The 27170-nt window shown below is 38.7% G+C and overlaps 1 protein-coding gene and 1 pseudogene across 1 annotated transcript; both read right to left on the minus strand.

Annotated features, from left to right (window-relative positions):
- Positions 1-4604: 4604 nt before the first annotated feature.
- Positions 4605-6911, minus strand: LOC113342662 (probable LRR receptor-like serine/threonine-protein kinase At4g36180). Its single transcript, XM_026587133.1, has one exon. The coding sequence runs from the start codon at positions 6909-6911 to the stop codon at positions 4605-4607; it is 2307 nt and encodes a 768-aa protein (XP_026442918.1).
- Positions 6912-8575: 1664 nt separating this feature from the next.
- Positions 8576-25810, minus strand: LOC113342663 (annotated as a pseudogene).
- Positions 25811-27170: the final 1360 nt, after the last annotated feature.

Raw genomic sequence — 27170 nt, forward strand, 5'->3', positions numbered from 1 at the left:
TATATTGCGATTTACCTCCAGGCGTAAAGCCCATTGGATGTAAATGGATATTCAAAAGAAAGATGAATGCCGATGGTTCCATTGATAATTTTAAGGCCAGATTAGTTGTTAAGGGTTATAAGCAAAAACATGGAATTGATTATTTTGATACATATGCTCTTGTTGCTCGCATCGCATCTATTCGTTGTTTGATAACACTTTCTTCTGATCATAAGTTAATTATTCATCAAATGGATGTCAAAATTGCTTTTCTAAATGGTGATTTAGAAGAAGAGATATATATGGAACAACCTGAAGGTTTCATATTTCCAGGCCAAGAAAAGAAGGTTTGCAAGTTGGTTAAATCTCTTTATGGTTTGAAGCAGGCTCCCATGCAATGGCATGAGAAGTTTGATAAAGTAGCTTTGTCATTTGGTTTTGTTGTGAATGATGCTGACAAATCTTTAGTAAGCAAGATAGTTCTGGATGTGTAATTCTTTGCTTATATGTTGATGATATGCTAGCTTATCTTTGGATCTGATATGTCTGTTGTGGAAGAAACAAAGAAGTTTTTTAGTTCTAACTTTGATATGAAGGATTTAGGAGAGGCTGATGTAATCTTGGGAATTAAGATCCTAAGAAAGGGGAATGAGTTGGCCTTAACCCAATATCATTATATTGAGAAATTTCTCAAGAAGTATGGTCACTTTGATGACAATCCAGCACCTACTCCTTTAGACCATACTATCAAGTTAATGTAGAACACTAGTCGTACTCATGCACAACTTGAATATTCCAGTGTTATTGGAAGTCTTATGTATGCTATGCATTGCACAAGACCGGACATAGCCCAAGCTGTGGGAGTGTTATGTCGTTTCGCAAGTAATCTAGGAGTTGAACACTGGAAGGCAGTTTCAAGAGTTATGGCTTACTTGAAAGGAACAATTGATTTTGATTTGCATTACCAAGGCTATCCCGCTGTATTGGAAGGGTACAACGATGTTAACTGGAACAATGTAGAATCCAAGTCCAAATCGACGTCTGGATGGATTTTTACATTAGGGGGAGCTGTTGTGTCTTGGAGTTCCAAGAATCAGACCTGTATTTCTGATTCAACAATGTTGTCAGAATTGATAGCCTTAACTGATGCATGTAAGGAGAAAGAATGGCTTAGAAATCTACTTATGAATATTCCATTTTGGAAGAATCCATCTCCAGGAATCTTGATTAATTGTGATAATCAAGCTACAATCTATAATGTCTCTAATAAGACTTATAATGTAAAGTCTAGACATGCAAGTCTCAGACATCAAATGGTTAGGCAACTATTCAAGAGGGGAGTAGTTACGGTTAACTTTATTGAATCAAATAAGAATTTGGCAGACCCATTTACGAAAAGTCTACCAACTTCAATAGTTTCAATAAAATGTAAATAAATGGGACTAAGGTCTGTGAAGGAAGGTTGATCTCCCATAGCAGAAACCCAACCTATGTTTTCAACAAGATAAACAAGGTTCAATGTGGTACCAACAAGTTATGGATAGAGATTATGGAGCACTAATATATAAACTTCCCATTTCTAATTAGTGCTGGTTTCTGCAAGAAAACTTGATGGATATAATTCCTTAATGAGTCTATAATTAATTACAGGTGTATCGTAGAAACACCTTAGAGACTTACCTATATGAGTACGGAAATCGGGTCGTTTCCTAAGAGAAGAAGACCGTTCTCTAAAGAAGACTCATGAATCCAGGATATAATCGCATGGCTATTAACGCGCTAGGCTACAAAACACATGATTTTATGAAATCAATATGTGTGGAGATTCCGGTTTTATCACAAGGGGTACTTGGTTCAAGACTAGTTTCACCATAGGACCTCAATAAGGTTTTGAATTTCTTGCACTAAGTGAAGGTTCAAATCCAAAAGATACCTATCATTTATGTGTTGATTTCAACGATGATGCTTAGTCTCAATTTAGCTTGAACTACGTTGAATTGATCCCACTCGGGTACGTAGGCAGTCACTTGTGTGATGCAGCCACTCTGATTTAAAAGTTTTTTTTTACTTTGTTTTTTTATGTTGTTTCAATTTTGAAAATAGGGGGAGAATGTTGGATATTTTCAAGATTGTTTGCCGATATCCAGGGGGTTCCGGGGGGGGCGTAGCCCCTCCCGGCTGTGTTCGACCTTGAATTTGAACAGACGCGTCTCCTCCATGAGTACCCATTGATGGCTTTTGGAAGCGTCTGTTGGTGATGAAAAGGCCTCATTAACAGGCATGAATATCCCTATAAGTAGTGATGGCATTCTCCCATTCTCCATCATTCAATTCAACATGTTTTCTCTCCATCTAAAGCATTATCAGAAATCTCTCTCTCGTGTGTTCTTGGTTGGGTCAAGGGGTGCAAACCTTGAATCCAATTTCTCTGTTGTAGGGCTTTCATTGTATCCTGAAGGAATTATTTCGCATACCTGTTGCAATCGCCAATTGATATTGGGAGGGTAGAAATAATCGTCTAAAAGAAATCTATTCGGGCCTTGAAAGTCAGGAGTACAACAATTTCTTTTCTGTTTATTCCATCCTCTATTTTGAACCCATTTTCCAACAAAACTACAGAACAAGAACAAGATTCAATAAAATTTCTGATCTTTTTTTTGTTACCTCTCTTGCCCATCTAACCGCATTTTTATCCAGTCCTTCAGTAAACATTGTTTTTTAGGGTTTTCTCCCAGACACTGAAGAAATCTTGATTTTAATCGTAAGATGCAAGTGTTGAAAATGATATGCTCATGGAAACGTTTGGCCAGTATGTATATTTATGTACAAACATATATGATGCTAGTACAATTTATAGACCATCTTATGCTCTTAATTACCTTTCTTTGTATGTTGGGTTGCACAGACGCGGACGCATGGACGCGGACACGACACGGACATGAACACTATAAAATTCTCAGAAAACTAGGACGCGGACATGTATATACGTATTTTATTTATATATTATTTATATATACAATCATGTATTCATACAACGAAGTCAAATGTTTCGATCCTAAAAACTAGAAAATGATGTTACACGTGTATAAATTTCAAAGGAAAAGAAGATATCGTTTGTTAATATACGCCGAAGGTCAAACAATTAATCACTATTAAACACATGACACCATCAAAATGCATTCTTAGAACAACACATACCCAACTAAAGATATACATGATGTCATTTGCAATAACAAAGCCATAATAAAAACTTAAATAATTGATCTAAATGATTATCTTTCTTCATTTAGTTAATAATAGTAAAAATAAAGGAAGAAGTTTAACTGAAAATGGAAAAAAATGCGTCAAATTCGAATTATTGGTGCGTCCAAACCAGACGCGAAAATTGATGTATCGGACACGCGTCGTGTCAGCGTCCCGTGTCCGACACAAGTCCGACGCGAAAACGGCTTAAAAAATGAAGCGTCCGTGCACCCCAGTTTGTATGGAATGAGGCAACATTTTTTGGTTTGCTTTGGTGCACCAAAATGTCAGGGCCGGCCCTGATGTACAGATCATGTGGAAAGGGGGTACCCCTGTGCGGCATTGTTTTATTTTCTTGTTGTTTTGTTGGCTGGGTGGTTGCTGCTGTGCCGCATTAGTATCAATAACTCTCCAGCATCTAACCATAATTTTCTCAAACCAAGAATAGACCCCAAAATCCGATTTCAAACCCAAAAACTACATTTCCGTAAATCTTTTAAACAATCACTTGATGGCCTTTCCTTGTTTAATCTATCAAATCACTTATCTGGTGTAATCCCTCGAAAGAGTTGGATACACTGGATCCCGAGTAGAGCACTGTAGGTGCTTGCGAATATGTCTAACAGACCTAAATGAAATTTCTTCCCTCCTAATACATATGATGGTGCACCTTGCCCTTCCAATATCCAGAGGAAGAAGGTGATTCCTCTCACTATGTGTCGATATCTTGATATAATTAATTTCTTTGTTGCCAATAAATTCTCTTGAATGGTTCCCATTTACTTGCTGCCTTCTTGGTTCTGCCATTATTTTGCAATGAATAGAGTCTTGATGTTAAGGATGAGCATATCCATATCGAGGATAAGACCTTGATTTCATTTACGTGGTGCTGGTTTAGGGAAACAGGGCATGCGTGTGAATGAATTTGCTTTACCATGGAGTTGGTGGATCATTAAAATGAGCATACTCACTCCCTGCTCAAGCGTAAAACAGGTATTGTTTTCTATTGGATGTATCTTACATTCTCATGTTTTCTATTCATTATTGATCGATGTCAGTTTAGTGCCTAGTAGCAATTCGACACCCGCCTGTTCTTACATATACATCTTTCAATTGCAAATATAACTTTGATTAATGAAATCTGTTGCATATTGTTAAATTCTGACTGGTAACTTATAAACTTAACACTGTTGCATAATTGAGTAAGCTAAATAATAGTAACACATCTATTTTAGCTTAGAGCTATAGGAAACCGCCCTTAAGGTGCAAATGACATTCTGTATTTAGAGAAATCCTATTTCTGTGTTACAGAATAGAACTGGAAGCACAACTATTAGAAGAACTGCTAGTCTAACTGCGTAAGTCACTACTACCAGTGACTGTTACTGATTTTTCCGTATACAACCTGTTAATCTTGATGCAACAGTATCAACAGCTCTCCAGTACCTAAACCACCATTTCTCCTTTTTACAAAGTAAAGCCAAGAATAGACCCCAAAACCCTACTGCAACACCCAAAATAGCAGAACCAAATAGCAAAACCTTCTCTCTTTTACCATCTTCATCTTCATTATTCAGGTTTGTGTTGTCGTCGGTGTTGCTACTTGTAGGACCAATAGGATCACCATCACAATGCTTCTTGGTAGGAATACCACACAGAAATTGGTTGCCAAGGAAAGCAAATCCATCCACACCCAAGCTTTGGAAGTGATCATCTTGAGGGATTCTACCACTCAAGTTATTATATGATAGGTTTAAATACCCAAGATACCTTATATTTGTCATTTCCATTGGGATACCTCCAGACAGTTTATTGAAGCTGAGATCCAATGACTCTAAACCGTCCATGTTTCCAAGACTTGTAGGAATATTACCGTTAACTAGATTATTTGATAAATTAAGCATCGCAAGCCCTTCTAGCAGACCTATCGCCTCTGGAATATTTCCTCCGAGATTGTTGCCTGATAGGTCGATTCCTGAACTGAATTCTTTTAGGAGTTGAAGAGGTTGCAGGACCCCCTTGATTGCTATTCGCATTTGAAGATCTGGGATAAACATACCACCACTCCAACCTGGACTAGTGCTGTTAAGTCTACTCCTTAGCATCGTCAAGTTCCCTAACATCCTAGGAATTAGACCAGAGAGATTGTTCATCGACAAATCTAAAATCTGGAGTCGACCCAAATGGTTGATCTCTTTGGGGATAGATCCATCGAATCTATTTGTCCTTAAAGAAAGGATCCTAAGATATTCGAATGAACCGATGAAACTTGGTATACTACCGTCAAACTTGTTGTTTCCCAAGCTGAGAACCTGCAATACCTGTAGTTGTCGAATGAAGTTTGGAAAACTACCTTCGAGGGAGTTATCATTCAGTAGAAGATATCCAATAGGTATCTGTTGAAGCACATTAGGAATGCGTCCAGTGAGATTGTTCATGCCAAGATGTAGAAAAACGAGCGAACTGCAGTTTCCAAAACTAGAGGGAATACTTCCTGTTAGGGTGTTGTTGGAGAGGTTTAGAGATCCAATGCTCATAGGCATATCTAAGCTTCTTTTTAAGTAAAAGGATAGAGGTATTGTACCAGATAACTGATTACTTGATAATGAAGCATAGCGGGAAGTCGAAAGACGTTTTCCCACTTCGAATTGTATTTCGCCACTGAACTGATTGTTTGACAGATCGAGAAACCAATTTTTTGGAGATGGAAGAGGAAGTGAACCGTGAAGCTTGTTTCCGGCTAAATTTAAGTACATGTTTTTATTAGGATTAAACTGAAACTCATGTGGCAAGGTTCCTTGGAGGTTGTTTTGGGAGAGATCCAAGTCTGTAAGAGGTTGGTGTTTGAACAGACAAGATGGAATAACTCCCATAAGATTGCTCTGTGACAAATCCAATTTTGTAAGATTAGTGAAACTGCAAAAGAAAGCTGGGATATCTCCTTTAATATTGCATGATTGCAGCTCTAATCTCTCCAACTGAAATTTTGACGGAAGAGAGTGTTGATCTATTTCTATGGTTATGTTGTTTGAGTTCAGATTCAGTTCCATTAGGTTCAGCTTGTTGATGAAAGAGTTCAATGAAATGCTACCCTCAATAGAGTTACCACTAACATCTAAATATTGAAGATTCTGGAGCCCGGTGATGCAACTTGGTATCAGTTCGGATAGATCATTGAGAAACAGATCAAGTTGTTGAAGATTTATAATATCACAGATTGAATCAGGTATAGGTCCTTGCAAATTGTTTCTAGACAAAGATAGATGTTTTAAAATTTTCATATTTGAGCCCAGAGGATGAAGATAACCTGTTATGTCGTTGAAATCGAGGTCTAGATACTCCAATCTTGAAAGATTTGTAATAGAGGTAGGTAAAGATCCTTTAATTAAACATCTTGATGCGATAAAACTAACCAATGATGGAGCATTTGAAATCAAACTTGGAATCGATCCGTTCACATAAGTGGATGACATCCAAAGTACTTGTAGTTTGAGCCATTGACGTTCTAACATGGACGTGAGGTTGACATAAAGATTATTGCTTCCTCTTATGTCAAGCCTTTTCAACTGAGGAAGGTACGGAATTGAACCTTGTAAATTATAACAACTTGCTAATTCAAGTATGGAAAGGGAAGTAAGATTAGATATCTGGTTTGTAATTGAAGAGCGGAGGTTTCCATTGTGATTCATATGTAGAGAAGATAAATGAGAAAGATTGAGGAACTCATTGATTGGAAAGATTGGACTAGAAATATGGCAAGCAGATAAGTGAAGTTCTTCTTAAAAAGAAATGATATTGGTTTAGCCCAATTACTTTGGATAGTTTCCTTAGATAAGTCAACACCACTTAATTTAAGTACCCTCAGATGGACTAACTCTTTAACCCAGTTTATGGATGACGAGATTAAGGGGATGTTGGAAGTTCTATAACCCGGAGTTCTAGGGTCAGATGGTTGAACATAACCAGAGATATCGAGGTATCGTATAGATGATAAGTTAGCAAATTGTGTTGTTACCAAACCGGAAAAATTTGAATACGAGACATCAAAATGAGTAAGATATTTGAGTTCCGGAAGACGATATTGGATATTTGTATAGTCAAGATCATTGAAACTAAGATCAAGGATACACAAGGTGAGTTAGATTGAGCAAGGAAGAAGAGATTGTACCACTAAGTGAAGTATTTGGTGAAGGCTGCGAATAATCAGAAATATCATTAAGGTTGATTTCACGGTCTATATTTCGAAGATCAATTGAGATGACTTGAAATGATTCAGCAGAACATAGAATTCCATGCCAAGCACAGCAGTTTTGATGACGGTCTACTTTCCACGATGACAAACGATCAGAAAAGTCTGTAAGAGAGGATTTGAAATGCAAGAGAGCGATCCTTTCCCTATCGTGGCAGGCATAAGAGATTTTTGGAAGTTGAGTGATGGATAATAATAAGAACAAAAAGATAAGAGAAATCTGAACTGTTTTGCTTGAGTAATTCATGGTTATACTGAATTCATAAAATGTCAATGAAAATGTTTTTTGTTCTTTCTTGTTGTTGTTGCAACCCGCTTTACTACATACCGCTTTATATAATGGTATGTATAGTTATTGAACAGATTTTCATATGCTTCATTTGAATTCTGTATATTGACTTTCCAATATTCATGATATTTGACTGTCATAAACAATTCCTTTTCATATATTTCCCCAACTTGTTCTTATGATTTATGTGATGACATGGCCATAATCTTCATTTGTTTATGTTTCTTTCTAGATGGACTAATAATTCTTGTTCAGTCATTTGACGTAATTTTGGACGCCGTCAATTTTGCTGCACTAACAATATTCCGCTGATGCACTGCTTGTTCTACTAGGTACGGCCTTATGCAATACATGTTGAGTTTCAACTGCACATACTGTTCAAGATTTTTATGATTTGTTGCTTGCATTTTTCATTTTTGTGTTTTTATAAATGACTAAAGTAATTAATGACACAATCCCAATTCTATATATTATAGTGATCAAGAGTTATTTTGCCTTTAGTATCGAGGTTTGCGACCAAAGATGGGTCTGGCACCTGGATTTGTTCTGTTTTGAGTTTAACACCTGAACTAGCTGTTGACTGACCCCCAAAGTGTTAGAGCCAAAGCCATGCATTTCAACTTGTTTGCTTTAAAGTCGAACTTTTAATGCTTACGAGGTTATTTGCTGGGTTTTATGTCAGCTCCCGAGTAGAAATTTCTGTATCAAACCGTTCAACATATATAAGCTCTTTGGTTGAAGATGAAGCTGAAGCAACACTATATTGATGTTTTACACAGAGTTTATGTGCTTTCATCGAAATTCAAAAAACAAGTTTAGCGTCCGAAAAGAATTACATCAAATAGCGGGTCTCTACCAACAATAGAAAAGACTTCCTCTGCTAGTGTTCTAATGACTTTAGCACGAGGATCGTAGTTCTTGTATACACGATGACCAAAACCTGACAGCTTGCGCTTCCTGCATAATACAAGAACATATATGCAAATGACTAACATATTTGCTTTCTCATGATCCAGGGAAAAAAAGAAGCAACGACAATATAAGGATGACCTGTTTATCACATCTTCAATGAAGCTGGGAATGTTCTCGACTTTTCCAATCTCATTTAACATCTTTAGAACGGCCTGTTCTGATAAACTCTGAAAACTGAGTAATGCCTAATAGGTTAAAAGAAAAAAGAAAAAAAACGAAAGAAGAAAGAGTCGAACTAACCTCATTTGCTCCTCCATGAAGAGGGCCATATGCAGCACCAATGGCACCGGCTAGAGCTGTGTAAACATCTACGCCACTGCAAATGTAAAGTTAGGCACTTCATTCATGATTTTCCTTCATCTTTTTTTTTTTTTTTTACATTTTCTGCATTTTAGTAATCTCTGAAAGCCATTCCATATCTAATAGACGTCATCTGAGAAAGTATCTGAAATTTCATACCTAGATGAGAGACGCCGAGCAGCAGCAGTGGAACAATTCATTTCATGTTCTGCATGAAGTATGAAGAGAACTGTTAGTATGGTAAAATATTCTTCTACCTCAAACACGAATTTGATGTGATTTGTTGAAGATTGATCTGCTGCTTTTTTCTCCAATTGAACAGTGTAATGGGGGTACCTGCAAAAAACCCTCCGATGCTTAAGTTAGCTTAGTTTTTCATGGATTATTTTTGTGGGGAAGATTGCATACCTTTTGGGGTTGTGAACCCCTGTATTTATATGATGCGAATTAGGCCCACAACCTAATTTTGTGATGAGTATAAATTGTAATTATTCCCCTGCATGCCTCCCTGTAATAATTTCCCTGCATGCCTCCCTGGCATAACTGGCCCTTGCATGCCTCCTGTCATGAATTGTATTGACTGGACCTTGCATGCCTCCTAGAAGTTTCCAGAAAATTAGTTTATGGTTATGGAATTAACCAAGCCAAATAGTGCAAAGGGTTGGCCTAAACAACTAGGTGTTCACATGCCAAGCCCAACGAGAGAAGTGTGCATAAGCCCACAATGGGGCATAAATATCCACAAGGCAAATCAGAAAGGGGCGAAAAAATCCAGTGAGCCATGATTGGCTCGTTCAGCGAGCTGACTCGGCTGAGTTGCCTTGGCTTGGCTAGCTGGGGTGGAAACATCCCACGTTTAACTCAGAGGGGTGTATAAATCCAAGGGTTATGGAATTAAATTACATCGTGACGCGTTGAATCAGGTCTATGGGATTAGGTTGTGCCGCGATGTGCTGAAGCAGAACGAACAGGCCGGTCGGACTTGGCCGCCGACCGTGGCCCCAGGCAGTGGCCGCCGACCGTGGTCGCCGGAGAAGACGCCGTCACCGGCCAACTGCTGCTGTTGACGATGATGATGTCATGCTGACGAATAAACGGAATATGCTGACGGCGTCAGGAATATGCTGACGGTAACAGAATATTATGTGCGGAAACTAAACTGCTGACTGTGTCTCGCTGAATGGATCAGCTGATGACGTGGTAGTCGTCGATTGGTCAGTTCTTGCTGACGTGGCAGATGTTGGCTGACGTGGCACACCATTGTTGACATGGCATTCCTTTGCTACCGTGCCACGCTGACGTGGCATTCCGTTGCTGACATGTCATTCATTTGCTGACGTGGTTCCTTTGCTGTCGTGCCGCGCTGACGTGGCGGTGGTGAAGGGGCTCATTGCTTGCTTGATTTGGACCTACACACGGGCTTCTATGTAAGGTGTTGGTGAGGCCTAGTTAGGCATATTAGGATAATAAGAGAAGAATGCATAGGCCCAATGAACCACGCTTAGCTAACAAGAAGAGCATTTTAGGCCTAAGTAAGCTTATTTTTTGGTGTAAATGTAATAGGGTACAAACATCGCCCCCTCTTAATCCATGACTCGTTATGGGTTAAGAAGTTCGGTTTCTCCAATTCTATTGGTAACTGACTTTGCATCATTTTGGAGTGTTGCATAACTCGTCCCCAAACGCGTTTTTCGGAGTCTTATGCAACTCGCCCCGAGGAATGTAATGATTGTGTTGGAGTGTTATATATCTCGCCCCCAATATGTAGTGGTGTCATGCTGCTCAATGCTCGCGCAAGGGTGCACTTCCCTGCTGCATTTTGCTCGCGCATGGAATGAGAAGTTGCGTATTTCTGCTATCTTGAATTCGCGCAAGGGACCAATCCTACTATTCAAGATGCGCACAGAGTTGAGATGTGTACATTTTTACATGCCTGAACAGGTGAAAATGTTCGCCACATTTGTTGATGTCCCATATGATGGGGGTACGTTTGGAACAGAATAAAAATGCTCGAACTGTGCATTTTCCCTATTTACAAGGTGTTGGAGATGTTGTTGACAGCAGGGTCGAAGTGACTGGGGATTTGAACTTCCGCAGTAACTTATAATTAAACACGAACAATTCTGATAGAGTGTGGAATAACAAAATAATGTTGAATTAAATTTCTGAATTGAAATAACAAGATAAGTACCTACTGCCCGACAACAACTGCCTCGTTAAAACCTTTGCGTGGAAAACCTAGTGGAATAAAACCATCATAAAGGAAAAAGAGTGCAGCGCAGCAGGATTTGACACTACTCCTATGCGAATTTATCTAATGATAAAACTTCTTCAAGTGGAAAGAATTCCATGGCTTCCATGGTTTTGAATCTTGAGTTCCATCGAGGTTCCTTAGGTAGTAGGTGCCACGAGACGCTGGCCTGTCCACTATGTATGGACCTTCCCAGTTTGCTCCGAGCTTTCCACATTTTGGTTCCATTGTGGCTGCTCGGGTTTTCTTCAAGACATATTCCCCTGGTTTGAATGACCGTTCTATGACGCTACCATCATAACTCAGCTTGATTGCCTGCTGGTATCGGACCAACTACTGTAAGGTTGTTTCTCTTTTTTCTTCCAGCAACTCTTTATCCAAAGTCAGTATGCTGTCGTTTTTCCCAGATTTGACAACACGAGTTTTGGTAGTCTTGAGATGTACCTCGGTGGGTATGACTGCCTCTGTCCCATAAGCTAGTGTAATAACGCGATTGGTTGCTTCCTCCTGCCCGTTGCTCTGAGCATAATAAGGAGATGAGAAATTGTGGCGAATATTCAGGTTCTTGCAGAATTCTTTGATCACCCCAGAATCAAACTGCTTCCCATTGTCTGATACTATCTCGCCTGGGATTCCAAATCTGCAGACGATATTCTCCCATATGAACCTTTTCACATCATGTCCGGTAACATGTACCAATGCCACTGCTTCGACCCATTTGGTGAAATAATCAGTGGCGGCTAGTACGAATTTAATGGCTCCAGGAGCTTTGGGAAGTGGTCCGACGATGTCTAGTCCCCACATAGAGAATGGCCAGGGTCTAAAAACTGGATGCAATTCGTTGGCGGGCCTTTTAGGAATTGGAGCGTGCTCTTGGCATGGCACGCATTTCTGCGTGTATTCTTTAGCATCTTTCTGCATGTATGGACAGAAGTATCCCTGGGCGAGTACCATGTGTGCGAGACCGCGCCCTCTAGAATGGTTGCCACATATTCCTTCATGAGCCTCCGCCAATATCTGTTACCCTTCTTCGGCTGATATGCACCGCAAAAATGGCTCCAAAGCTACAGGTTTGCGGTACATCTGTCCCTCGATCATTGAATATCTCCAAGCATTCTTCTTTACTTTTGAAGCGAGATACTCATCTTCTGGGAGTTCACTGGTTGTTAAATACCGAACATAAGGTTGACGCCAGTCTGAAGTGTTTTCAGCAGGACTTCTTGAATCATCTATCACTGGACTGTCAACATCCATATTGTTGTCAACGTTCTCGGTATCTCTCTGCGTTGATGTAATTGCCCTCTCGCCCCCACTAGCGTGTTCGATAGCCAGAACAAAGTGGTTGTCGGAGATGTTAGGTAATTCTTGGAAATTCACTACAACGAAACTGGTGGTATCAGTATCGACTGCAGAAGAAAGATATGCTAAAGCATCTGCATGCCTGTTTTTCAACCGCAGTCGCTTCCCAATAGAGAACTGGTCGAATTCATTTGCCAGCTCTCTCATATGATCCAAATATAAAGCCATCCTCTCTTCCTTGGCTTTGTAGGTCCCCAGAAACTGGTTAACTACCAGCATGGAATCAGTTACCAGCTTCACGTTCCTCGCATCTAATTGTTTGACAGCCTTTAAACCGATAATTGCTGCTTCATATTCAGCTTCATAGTTTGATGCTTGAAAGCCCAATCTGGTCGCTTTCTCGATCCTCGAACCTTCAGGAGTAAGGATGACACATCCAACTGCAGCTCCACCAACATTTGATGACCCATGAGTAAATACGGTCCACAACGGCTCAGGTGTATCAACCTCCATCGCGGACTCGCCCACAACCTAACTAGTGATTGACTCTGTGGGTTTGTTCAACAACTCCTCTTCATCTTCGGTAATTGGTTCTATGTTGTCCACAGAAAAATCTGCTAGCAGTGCAGCCAGGGCGTGTCCCTTCTTTGCAGTTCTGGTTTCATACTTGATTTCATATGCCCCCAAAATTTTTGACCATATGGCTAGTCGGCTGGAATCATCGGCACGTTCCAGGATTCTCTTCAGCGGGTATTCCGAGTAGACGACGATCTGCCTCCCTTGGAAATAAGGTTTGAGGAGACGAGATGCATGGAACAGTGCAAGTGCTATCTTTTCAATCTTTTTGTACCGTGTATCCGCCCCCTTCAAAGATTTACTGAAGAAGTAAACAGGCTTTTCATGTGGATCCGTAACAAACAACACTGCACTTACAACGTTCTCCGTTGCATCCAGATAAACTCTGATAGGTTGTCCAGTTTTTGGACTCACCAAAATTGGGGGAGTTGACAAATACTGTTTGATCTCATTGAAAGATTTTTCGCACTCATCCGTCCAACCAAAATTCACTGCTTTCTTCAAAACATCAAAGAATGGTTTAAATCGACCCGACGAGCGTGAAATGAAACGATTTAAAGATGCTAATCGTCCCGCTAGCTTCTGGACCTCCTTCTTCGTTCTTGGGGATGACATCTCTCTGATGGTTCTGATTTTCTCCGGATTCGCCTCGATTCCTCTGTGCGTCATCAAGTATCCAAGTAACTTTCCCGAAGATAGCCCGAATCAACATTTTGCTAGATTGAGATTCATATGATATTGCCTCAAGATATCAAATGTCTTCTGCAGGTCAAGAAAATGTGACTCCTTTTGCTCGGATTTCACTACCATATCGTCGATATATACTTCCTTCGTCTTCCCAATCAGGTCCTTGAACATATGGTATACCAAATGTTGATAGGTCGCCCCTGCGTTCTTTAGCCCGAACGGGATTAGAGTATAGCAGTAAACTCCTATGTCACAAACTCAGTATGCTATATATTGATCTTACTCGAACTAAGGTATTTGGTTATACCCCGAAAAACCGTCCATGAATGACAGTCTCCCGTACCCTGAGGTTGCATCCACCAAATCTCTTATCCGCGGTAGCGGGTACGGATCACTTGGACATGATTTATTCAAATCAGTAAAATCGATACAAACACGAATTTTACCATTCTTCTTTGTAACGGGTACGATATTAGACAACCAGCGAGGATACTGCACTGGTCGAATAAAGCCTGCTTCCAACAACTTTTCGACTTCTGCAGTAACTCCATCTTTTTTTCTTTGCGCCATATTCCTGATTTTCTGACGAACTGGATGGAACTTCTCATCGATATTTAGCCTGTGACAGGCTATATTCAGATCTACCCCAGGCATCTCAGCAAAACTCCATGCGAAAACATCGGCGTTTTCCCTTAGCAATGTAATCAAACCATCACGTTCGTGTGCAGGAAGATATCCCCCTACGAACGTTGTTTTGTGCTTCTCATCTCCAATCTGGACCTCGATCAGTTTCTCAACTGTCGGGGGTTCAGCTGCGTCCTCTCTCATATATGATTTTGGAGGGAGAGGATCCTGTAATTGTTATTTATGTTCGACTCACATGATTTGGTTCCCGCTAACTTATTACTTCTTGTACTCATCCATGGCACTCTCGTGACACTTGTGGGCGTCCATCTGGTCGCTTCTAACTTTCACGACTCCTTCAAGGGTAATAAACTTCAGACATTGATGATATGAGGATGTAACTGCACTGATCTCATGCAGCCAGTATCGTCCTACTATCGCATTATAGGGAGCTCGAAAATCAAGCAACAATAAATTGCCTAAAATGGACTTGTCAGCCACTATTATAGGTATCTTCACTTTTCCAATCTCCTTTGTAACTTCGCCACTGAAACCGATAATTGGATTTTCATCCTCTTCGATTAAGTCGTGTGGGAGATTCATAGAGGAATAGGATCCTGAAAACTGTACGCTCACTGAGCTTCATGTATCCACTAGAATACGGTGCACATGAAACATGCCAATCCAAGCTGTGATAACGATAGCATCATTGTGGGGAGCATATACACCTACCATGTATGCTTCAGTGAACTCGATCTTTGTGCATCCAGAATCCCGAATTTCTCCTCCAATTCCACTGTCAAAATCAGTGTGATTTCTCACGTACCATTCTTTTAACTTCCTGATCTTTCTCCTGGTCTCTTCTTCCGATGCCCGTATGGTTATTGAATGGATCCTGTCATGACTGACATTAATCACATGTGCATTAACCACGTGTGTTGCGTCAAATTGTCCCGAATCTTTCCTAAAATCCTTTTTCACATACTCTTGTAGCTTTCCAGCGTCTATCATTCGCTGGACTTCGATCTGTAAGGAGCGACAATTCTCAGTCTTGTGACCATGATCTTTATGATAATTGCAGTATTTGCTCTTATCACGTTTATCACGTGTCTCCGCTGGCAAAGGTCGTGGGGGGCTCAAATCCTTACTTATTTTCTCATACAACTCTGTAAGCCGTATGTTCAACGGCGTCAGCTTCATATCATGATATTTATGATATCCAGTTTCCATTCGTCCCCCTTGGTTTTTCTCTCGAACTTCACTTTGATCGTTATGTTGTCCACTCGAATGATTCTTTGACTTGTCTTTCTTCCCATCATTTGGATGATTAGACGATCTGTTAATAACTTCTCTTGGCTCTCGAGCCTTTGAATCATCCTCAACTCGAGCGTATTTTTCTGCTCGATCATATAGTTCTTCCAGAGTATTTGGTGGTCTCTTGACTAAGGAACCGTACACACTCTATGATCATACTGGTATGCCTATTTGTGAGTCGCGATGATGACCTTATCGTGGGCACCATCCACATCGGCCAACTCTTGCTTAAAGCGTCGAGTAAACTGCCTGATGCTTTCCTCTTTCCGAATTCCTAGTAGGAACAATGTGTGGCATCCCTTCCGATCACGTCTGTTATACTTGTAGTGAGAGCAGAATTCTCCAACCAGCTCATGGTAAGTACCAATCGACTGTGTCGGGAGCTGATTGAACCACTTTATTGCTCCACCATCCAGTGACTGTGGAAACATTTTGCACATCAACTCATCGCTGTACTGCCACAGAGTCATGGCAGTTTCATAATGTAAAACATGATGATCTGGATCATCCGTTTTCTCATCGAATTCTGGCAACTTTGGAACTTGAAAATTTATTGGTGGCCGGAATTATCTGATATTCAGTTTGAAAGGAGCTCATGTGGCTCGATGCAACCTGTTTATCCTTTCTTCTCTGGAGTGCTTTTTCGACATTACTTTCTCGATCATCTTGCAAAGGCGAGCTTCTGTTATTGCGTTTACGTCTCCATCTGAGGAACTGTCTTCCTGCTCATAATCTCGGTCCTCTAGAATATGAGCTTTAGATCTCATTATTTTCCTTTGGGGTCCAATGGGATCTCTTCTAGATCTTCCTTGCTCCGAACGAGCATAGTAATCGTGCAAAAATTCTCTCCCATCGTGCTGATCTCGAACCTCTTTTTCATCATTCCTGAGACGTTTTGAATGGGTGCTAGTTCTGGACGCACTCTGCTGAGTTGTAGCTGGCCAGGTCCCTGCTCGCGGGGTCGTACACGCATTCGTTTAGGTAAATCTCCAGTGAGCAAATGATTTTTCTCTGGTCGATCAAGATCGATCTCTTCTCTGTTTTGGTCTGCATCTTGCGGGCTAATTCGACTTCCAAGGCGCTGCCATGTAGACCGACCCCTTTGGTTGTTCAGATTACCAATCCTAGGTCGAGACCGGTTCTCACGTTCTAATATCATGAGAGCTTTCTTTTTCTCCACCTCGTTCAGCCGATTGCACAACAGTTCTTCCTTTGTACTAGGTGTCGTGGTTCGTCCATATAGCAGGTCATGTCGATCGCCATTCCTCCTTGATGGGCTGCCGAATACATGCCCTCTGTCTGCTCGAACTCATGTGTTTCCTCCATCAGATATGGAGTCCACATCTATCCTTTCGTCTTCGTTCACCGGTTGTTTTTGTCTTCTCCGATTCAGATCTGGGGTTCTGTCACGAAAACGATCTCGATGTCGTCCACGATCTAGGGCTCTGTCATGAGCACGACCTCAACCCTGCCTGTTTTCAGTTTCGCGTCTCCGCTGCTGGGAATTGCTAACAGAATCGACCCTTCGCGCAGTTTGTTTGATTACTGCCATAACTCGATTTGGGGAAAACACGATCTCTTTTCTCGAAACCCTTGTTCGGCACCAATGTTTGTATGGTAAAATATTATGCTACCTCAAACACGAATTTGGTGTGATTTTTTGAAGATTGATCTGCTGCTTTTTTCTCCAATTGAACAGTGTAATGGGGGGTACCTGCAAAAAATCCTCTGATGCTTAAGTTAGCTTAGGTTTTTCACACATTATTTTCGTGGGGAAGATTGCATACCTTTTGGGGTTGTGAACCTCTGTATTTATATGGTGCGAATTAGGCCCACAACCTAATTCTGTGATGAGTATAAATTGTAATTATTCCCCTGCATGCCTCCCTGTAATAATTTCCCTGCATGCTTCCCTGTGATAAATTCCCTGCATGACTCCCTGGAATAACTGTCCCTTGCATGCCTCCTGTCATGAATTATATTGACTGGCCCTTGCATGCCTCCGAGAAGTTTCCAGAAACTTATTCTATGGTTATGGAATTAACCAAGCCAAATAATGCAAAGGGTTGGCCTAAACAACTAGGTGTTCACATGCCAAGCCCAATGAGAGAAGTGTGCATAAGCCCACAGTGGGGCATAAATATCCACAAGGCAAATCAGAAAGGGGCAGAAAATCCAGCGAGCCATGGCTTGGCTCTTCTAGCGAGCTGACTCAGGTGAGTTTCCTTGGCTTGGCTCAGCTGGGGTGGAAACATCCCACGTTTAACTCAGAGGGGCGTATAAATCCAAGGGCTATGGAATTAAATTACATCGTGACGCGCTGAAGCAGGGCTATGAGATTAAGTTGTGCCGCGATGTACCGAAGCAGAACGAACTGGCCAGCCGGACTTTCCGCCGGCAATGGTCGCCGGGGAAGACGTCGTCACCGGCCAACTGTTGTTGTTGACGAAGATGCTGTCATGCTGACGGCGTTAGGAATATGATGACGACGTTAGGAATATGCCGACGGCGCCAGGAATATGCTAACGGTAACAAAATATTCTATACTGGATCAGCTGATGACGTGGCAGTCGTCGATTGGTCAGTTCTTTTTGACGTGGCAGATGTTGGCTGGTCAGGTTTGCTGACGTGGCATTCCGTTGCTGACGTGACATTCATTTGCTGTCGTGGCGTTCCTTTGCTGTCGTGCCGCGCTGACGTTGCATTCCTTTGCTGACGTGGCAGTGCTGAAGGGGCTCATTGCTTGTTTGATTTGGATCTACGCACATGGGCTTCTATGTAAGGTGTTGGTGAGGCCTAGTTAGCCATATTAGGCTAATAAGAGAAGAATGTATAGGCCTAATGAACCATGCTTAGCTAACAAGAAGAGCATTTTAGGCCTAAGTAGGCCTATTTTTTGGTGTAAATGTAATAGGGTATAAACAAGAACATCTACAACACGAGCTAATCGAGGATTTGGCTTGTAGGCCCTGTTGCTGCTGCAATTTGAAGTGAAAATATTATAAATACACCAAAAGGAAGTCAAAATTCCGAAAGAATCTAGACTTGCTCTATCCCAAATTTTTTTAGCATAAACAAGAGCTTTGCTGAACAAGAATGATTTTCAAATCATTCCTGACTCAGGAATGATCGATTCGAACACAGAAATGTAGTAGCACTAGCTAGACAGAAGAAAAACTTATGATGAATCCAGCATGTATAAGAAGTTCTCCGAATAAGAAAGTTTGTTCAAAGGAAGAACAGGCGGCCTACCAGCCATCTTTGAGTAAGATGCCGAAGCATGTATAATGGTGCAGTAGCAATCAAAACTTGGGGGTTTAAAAGATAAAATACAATATGGCAAAAGGTGGAAAGTGTAAAGAAACAAACATATATGCCAATCCAAGTATAAGCGCGATATGCTTATCCATAACTTGTTTTGAATTGTAGAGATCCGGTCCAGACCCTGCTTTAGAAAGAATTGATTATCATCTTGAAATTCCATAACATAGGCAGGCAAAGATTAATCAGTTGGTATATATATGATGTGCTGTAACAAACAAAAATGTGACCCTAAGGGCAGGATTTGCATCAGGGTGGAAGAGAGAAAGAGCGCTCATTGCACTGCACAACATTCCCATTGGGTGCGCATCTTGAGGCATTGCCTGTATCATATCCTGCAAATACAAACCGCGAAGAAACACCAAGGACCAAGGTTTGAAAACTGGTTACTGACAGATCAGGGATGGGCTTATGACTGAGGGGGCCAACTGTGGCTGCGGCCCGTCCCTCAATTTGGCCCATAAAATAAATTGAGTTAGTACCAGAATTCCCTGTGGAACGGTTGAATGTTGAGAAACCGCAAATTCCCAATCTGCTAATTTGTTTCGACCAATTCTGGCAATACACACATATATACATGTAGGAATTACTGGTTAATCCAATATTAGGAGAACCGGTTACTGTGTAGTCCAGCTCTAGAGAAAAATTATTCGCTGGTCCAAAAACATGTTTTTGGATCAGAAAATTTATTCCCAGGTCCAGAGCACGTGCAGATCATCGAAGGTGTATTTTCGAAATTCCCAAAACGCCCAAAATTCCATTTTCCCAGTTTCTACTTCTAGATCTAATTAAGTTTTGGCGGAGATTTTTTTTTTTTTTTCTCTCGAGTGAATCTTTGTGATGGAGGAAAGAAGAGAAGAAGCAAGTGATAGTGAAGATAAAGAAGATTCGATAATGAATCAGTCAAAGAAAACAAGAAAAAAGATATAGATGCATCATTTTTGGGCTTTTCTAAAAATTTTATTCTTCCTATTCATCTGGATTTCGATGTTTAATGTTGGAAGATGAAGCTTGTCTATTCAAACAATATAATTCAGCCGATTAAATTGATGGTTACTGTACTTTCTGTTTCGGTTAGTTTGATTTTCAATTTTTTTTAATTAATTTTATCTATTTTTGGTTTTAATTAATTTATTAATATTTTTTAATTCCATTCTTAGTGAACAAATGAAATTCATAATCGAAGATGAATGTAAATATGTTGGTGAGGATATAATACTTGCTTATAAGACTGATTAGTTAATTTCATTTTTAGGTTTTTATTTTGCAATTTGAATATATCTAACTTTATGAAAATTTTGATATTTTTGGTGTTTGCTTTATGAATTGATATCTTCATAAATAATAATTTTAGGGTTCACTAGTTTTAATTTTGATTCTTCTTTGTGTACTGAGTTGGGGTAGCTTTTGATTTGTCGGTGTTTTTCATGCATATCTTGTAGAATAATAATTAGGATAGGTTTTAGACTTTAGATAAATTAGTAGATAGATAATATTAGGATTTAATGTTTTAGGGTAACCCGAATGAAAGAAGAAACTGGAAATCTCAAGAACATGTACAGAAAGAAATATCTCATTTGTACCCCCACCCACCCCCTTATTTTCTTATTGTTGTTCTTTATTAACCTTTGTATATTTCTAATTGATCATTTATGGACACTTTAAATCAGTAGATTAAGATACAGACTAGTTGATTATTGAGAATTGGGAGTTCGATACTTGGATTGAGTGTCGATGTGTTGTTATTTTTATGTATGTGCAGAAATTTTCATTACTAGTTGTATTGAAACTAGCATTTCAGAGTCTTGGAGTGGTCTTCGGAGACTTGGGCACGTCTCCTTTTGTATCATGTTATTAGAGATGGGATCTTAACTCTATCCATATCAGGTCTGATTCCCATTCTTTAGTTTCATTGTGTCAGCAAGCAGGTTTTGTGTTTGATTAAGATTTCTTTGGCCTAATTACTTTATATTGATATGTACTGCGAAAAATTAAATGTATAAGGGATATTAGTAGTAATTGGGTTTCTTCGTTATCAAATGTGTGATATCAGCTAAGTTTCCAACCGTATATGTCTGTACTAGGTTTTCACTCCTTACATATGAATATGTACTAGATTTTCACTATTACATATCAATATGTACTACTAGTATTTCTGATAAGTACTAGGTTTTTACTAGTATGTACTAGGTTTTCATTAAGTACATATTGATGCAATACTTAAAAATATGTATTGGATAAACCCTTATAGTATGTGTTTATAAGAGCAGAAATACCTTTACCACCATTTTCAAGTGAAGAATGATGTATCGTGTTGTGGGATAATTGATGAACATTATATAATTTTTAATAAAAATGAGAATAAATAGTTTTTCTTGTTGCTGCCGGCATAGTGGGCATGTGAAAGAAACATCTCCTGAAGCATTCTAATAACAATTCTTGTTTGGAACACATATGTATTGGGGTTTGTAAATTTTCAATTCTAGTTTTTTTGCTGTACATTTGTATTGGTACTATGACATCTACTAGGTTTTCACACAGTACATATCAATATGTACTAGGTATTCACATAGTACGTATCAGTATATACTAGGTTTTCAGTACTTGTTATCTTCACTACATGTGCATACACACTGTGTTTGATCTCCGCAGAAATTTATCGGGTTCCGATTTTCTATTTTGATTTTGAAACTTCTGTTGATTTTGAAACTTATGTTGGACATATATAGACTGGTAGGCATGAAAATAATCTATGGGATAATACAGCTGTAGAAGAGAAAGGAAAATCAGGGATGGAAGCCAAGGCCCAAGGTAGTACTCTCTCCCTCTAAAAGATTCAAAAGTTTCTCTAAGACTGACAAATGCGCGCATTTAAACTGAAGAGTATGATACTCAATATATATACATATGTACTTTGTTATGTCATATACTGAGTATCATACTAAATTTTGTGAGTATGATACTCATAAAACTGAAGAGTATGATACTCAGTATATATACATATGTACTTTGTTTTTACTCGGTACATATTGATATGTACTGCGTTTTCGCTTAGTACATATCGATTTGTACTCGGTTCTTGCTCAATATGTACTAAATTTCACTAAGTTATATATATTTCTTACAAAATTTTCTTATGTATACCAGGTTTTAAAGTACGGAGTCTGAGAAAAAGATCAAATTCAAATAAGAAATAATAGCTGCAGCTATGGCCAATGGCAATGCAGCAGAAAAGTCATTGAGGTTAGAGGACTTGCAGGCATCAAGGATGAGAGAAAGAGACTGGAGAAATCAACTTGAAGAGTCTTATATACTCGGTACATATCGACATGTACTAGGGTTTCACCCAGTACATAACAATATGTACTGTATGATTATACCGGCAAAGGACTCCTTATCCCGGTTTCTTGCAGGCATCAAGGATGAGAAAGATGCGGAGGATTATCTCATCGATTTGAAGTGTCTATACCCAGTACATGTTGATATGTACTGGGTCACCACCCAACACATATCAATACTAAAATTGGCTAAGTTATGTTATTAGCCAGATTTTATACTACAGGAAGATATGTACCGCCAGTAGAGTATTTTTATATTAAGTTCATACAATTACTATGTAGCAGTACTATAAGAAGAACCGAAGCACAATAATTTTTTTCTGCAGACCCTTTTGTAATAAAATACGTTATGAGTTAAAGTTCTGCAAGGTTTTATAGCACATGCAAATATGTAATGCCTATATTTAAGGCTTGATACCCCTTTTTCAGTATGTTTCAAAAATATAAATGTAAACTAACGATATAAAAAAACAGTAAAATATTGCAAAATAATGACGGAGAAAATAGTATTAGAGACGTTAATGTACTAAACCAATTGTATTACTTGCAACTTTTTCCAGCGAAAAAAATGCTCCAGTACATATCTATGTCTACAATACATATCTATGTCTACTAGGTAAACAGTCAGTACATAAGTCGACATTTTGCGTTGAGAAGAATATTGATCATAAACCATTACAAACTGGTCATGATCATAATGCACAAGAAATCTACAAAAACATCCACGAACATCGTGTCTCCATCTTTGTGCATTAAGTACATGGGCATCTAAGTAAAAAGCTTGGACTTGCTTTTCCAGAAAACAGAGTACCAAGTCTCCAGGAAGTAGTGCACCACATTCTGCTGCTAAATAAAGGATAGAGCTATGCTTTACATGCTTCCTTACATTAAGCAACTCATACTCATCTGGAGCGATCCTGCGAACCGCACTCGAACTTCCTGAAATAGCAAGGACCGAAAATGTTGGAGAGATAGGACCCATCTTGCACTTCAAAAGAACAAAAATGTATATCAGAAAAATAATAAGTGAGCTATGTCCCAAAAAGCCTATGGAGAAATGCCGAAACATTATACCTAAGAAAAAAGTTTGTAAATATTATATTAAATGAATAAGGAGAACTGTAGTTTCTCAAACCTACAAGCAAGTTACTGTTACCAGACTTCATCCCTTGTTGGCTTGACTTTAAACTCAATTTGTGATTCATACATATTTTCTACTCAAACTTTAAACTCAGTTTGTCATATTCAAACATAAATATGGGTTTTATACTCAATTGGTTTTTACAGTACATATTGGCATGTACTAGGTTTTCCATATTACATATGATAGGAAATGAGACAGTGTTTTGATACCCACCGGCTGATTCGGCTATAATGGAACATCCTGTACTACATTATCTCCATCTTTCACTTGAACATCATGCACTACATTATCTACATAATGAAGATATCGTCAATATGTAATGTTGGTATTCAAACATCAGAAAACACAATGTCAATATGTACTGATTCTTATTCAAGCATAAAAGTGAAATTGGTTTTTTACAGTACATATTGGCATGTAAGGGTTTTCCATAGTACATATTGATAGGAAATGAGACAGTGTTTTGATACCCACAGGTTGATTTGGCTATAATGGAATATCTTGCACTACAGTATCTCCATCTTTTATCTGAAAATCATGCACTATGTTATGTACATAATGAAGATATTGTCAATATGTATTGTTCGTATTTATACATCAGAAAACACAAATTTCCATCTGTACATGTCAATATGTACTAGGGGTTTAACTAGTACATACCGATAAAAGGGGTTTGCCCAGTGCATATTGATATATAACATAAAAATAACATGTATTTATCATATTTATCCATCAGTACATGTTGACATGTACTAACTGGAGAACAAATTTCTTTCAACAGTACATATCAAATCTAAACTAGGGTATTTAGCAGTACATATTGATACGTACTGTAGAATCATACATAACATACATACAATACATATCACAACAAAATGCAGTAGAAGGATTAAGCAGTACATATCAAGGTTTTTAGCAGTACATACAGATATCTACTGTAGGATCATATAAAGAAATTGGTATAAGAAATGAAAAAAATAGAAGTAAAAACATTACATCTATTGGATTTGTATTTCATTGTATTAGAAGCAATACCTCTTTTGTCTTCGTTGTTGTTGGTTGAATACCAACAGATTTCTTCTTCTTCTTTGTTGTTGATTGAGTATCAACATATTTTTCTTCTTCTTTTCACATTTTTTTTGGTTAGATCTGGTTTTTCAGTTGATTTTGTGATGGTTTCAATTGATTTTTGTAATGGTTTCACCGAATCTAGGGTTTTTCTCGTTTATTTTCTTCAATTTTGTTGAAGATTGATTACGGAGTAGAAGAAGGTAGAAGAAAATGAGAGGTTTGCTGGAAAGAGAAATTCTTTTGAGTTCATTTTAATGGAAGAAAAAAAGAGAAAAGTTATTTCTCCAATATCTGCACGTTCAATAAAAAGGGCAGGCCGGTCTTTTTGCAAGACTAAAACATTTTTGGACCACCGATTAAATGTTTTTTATGGATGGACCGTAGATTAAACGGGTCGCGGGTTTCTGGACTAATCAACAAATTTCTCTATATACATATAAGACATGTTTACAGAAAATGAATTCTTCACAAAGAAAGAAACTTACTCAAGAGATATGCCACTTCCATAAACGAACTACTCTCAGCCAATTCTTCAATTGGGTAGCCTCTGTATCTAAGAATTCCCTCATCTCCATCAACATAACAAATCGAAGACCTGACCGGTGCCGTGTTCTGATATCCCGGATCATAGAGTTTAAGCCCTTTGTCAAACCTCCCAGTCGTTATCTAATACACAAACAAAACAAAAGAGAACAAAATTTTGATCGTAACAAGGACAACAATCTCCAGTTAAACCAATTCAAGAAACCTTAGTTAAATTATGATTCAAAACGATTAGAATTTTTACCTTCTTAAAATCGGCAGCTTTGATAGTTCCATTTTCTGAAACTTGAATTTGATACTTCTTACCAGTTCGTTCATCAATGACTGTGAATGAGCCTTTTAAATGCAAAGGAGGTGGTGGAAGTACCCTTTCTTGAGATGTTTTAAGAGACGACAGTTGTTGAAATTTTGTTGTTTCACTTTCAGTGATCAAATGAGCTGATAGAACACTTAATCTTGCCACTGCCATCACTGATGGATCAAACTTTTCCATTTGATCAAGATAATTTCGAGCTGATTATTCCCCGATCGAGTTATGAAATTAAATATGACTATGACAAATAAGTTTGAGAAAATGATTATAAGGATCAAAGAGCAGAAAAACTCATTTGGGAAGAACACCTCTTCTTACTGGCATCTCGAAAATAAAAATGTCTTGACTCTATAATCATTCAAAAGTCGTCTACCAAAACAAGAAAAGCGAAATTCGTTTACCCACCCCTAGAAACTGAATGTACAGTCCATTGACTTTTTAGGGGTCGACCAAATAAGTCCTGGCTTAATTAAAGCTAACTAACCCTTTTCTTACATTTAGATCCAAATTGGTTCCTTTCATCATTTAGCTGTACATTAGTTTTCTGATAGCAAATCTCGATTCAAACCATGAAAGTAGTTGTTACTATGGATCTCTAAGTTGTAGTAGGTTTACGAAAAAGAGACTCAAATTTATATTCTTTTTTCTCTTGAATCATTGGTTGTCTTACCCATAAGTATTGAACAGTGAGAATTATCATTTTGTTATGTGCTTGTTTCCACTGATGGTTTGAGGTAGTGTACGATTGAGAATGTTAGAATTTTAAAATGATAAGGAATGTTGGATGTGTATGAATCACTGAATTTGCACAGAAAAGAGACCTTGATGAATTAAAGATGACTAGATCTGTGCTCAGAGATTTTTGGTTCCGTGGCTGCATCCGAATCTTAACAGCAAAAATAACACCCACAAAAGACAAAACCATTGATTTTCACATTTGATTTCCATAAATAGGAGTTCATGTAGAGCGCACAACCATTTTACAAGAGTGAAAAACAATGTTAATTAGGTACTTTACCAGAGTGAAAAAAACGAGTTAACAGTTGCACCGCCACCTTCCCAAATAAAATTCAGATTAACTATAGTATATTTATTATAAATGATCCATCCCTCAAATAATATTCAGCATCTTCTTGTTAATTCGACCTTAATTCCCGACAGGCACAGATCCAGGATTACTATTTCTTATTCCGGAAATGGCTCTTCCCGAAACCACTCAACTTAGGCATTTTTACAGATTCATCAAGGGAGACAAGATCAAATGTGCCGGTGCGGGAGTATGCCGACTCATTGTTATCAACAAAATAATAACAGCAAAACCAAGTTATTACTTCAATGATGAAAGAAATAAACAAAAACTTTTGGAGGACGAAGAGAAAGCAAGACAATGTACTGTTGTTATGCATAAGATGTTATGCAGTATGCATAAGATGTTATGCAGTCAATATTGGATCTGCATAAGATGTTATGCAGTTACACAATGTGTGATGCAGGGTATGTGTTGTTAACTAAACAGGTTAAAGAAGAAACACAGTTTAACGTGGTTTGGCTATAGCCTACGTCCACGGGAGAAGAATGATTAGGGTTTATTATTATCAATGGAGGTTTTACAAGAAGTGTATATATATATCCTATACATGCCACATATTCGTATAGA

The sequence above is a fragment of the Papaver somniferum genome, unplaced genomic scaffold (genome assembly GCF_003573695.1).
Source record: "Papaver somniferum cultivar HN1 unplaced genomic scaffold, ASM357369v1 unplaced-scaffold_46, whole genome shotgun sequence".
Classification (NCBI taxonomy): Eukaryota; Viridiplantae; Streptophyta; class Magnoliopsida; order Ranunculales; family Papaveraceae; genus Papaver; species Papaver somniferum.

Coding starts and splice junctions, on each gene's coding strand:
- LOC113342662 (XM_026587133.1), bottom strand. CDS start 6,911: ATGAATCACAATGGAAACCTCCGCTCTTCAATTACAAACCAGATATCT.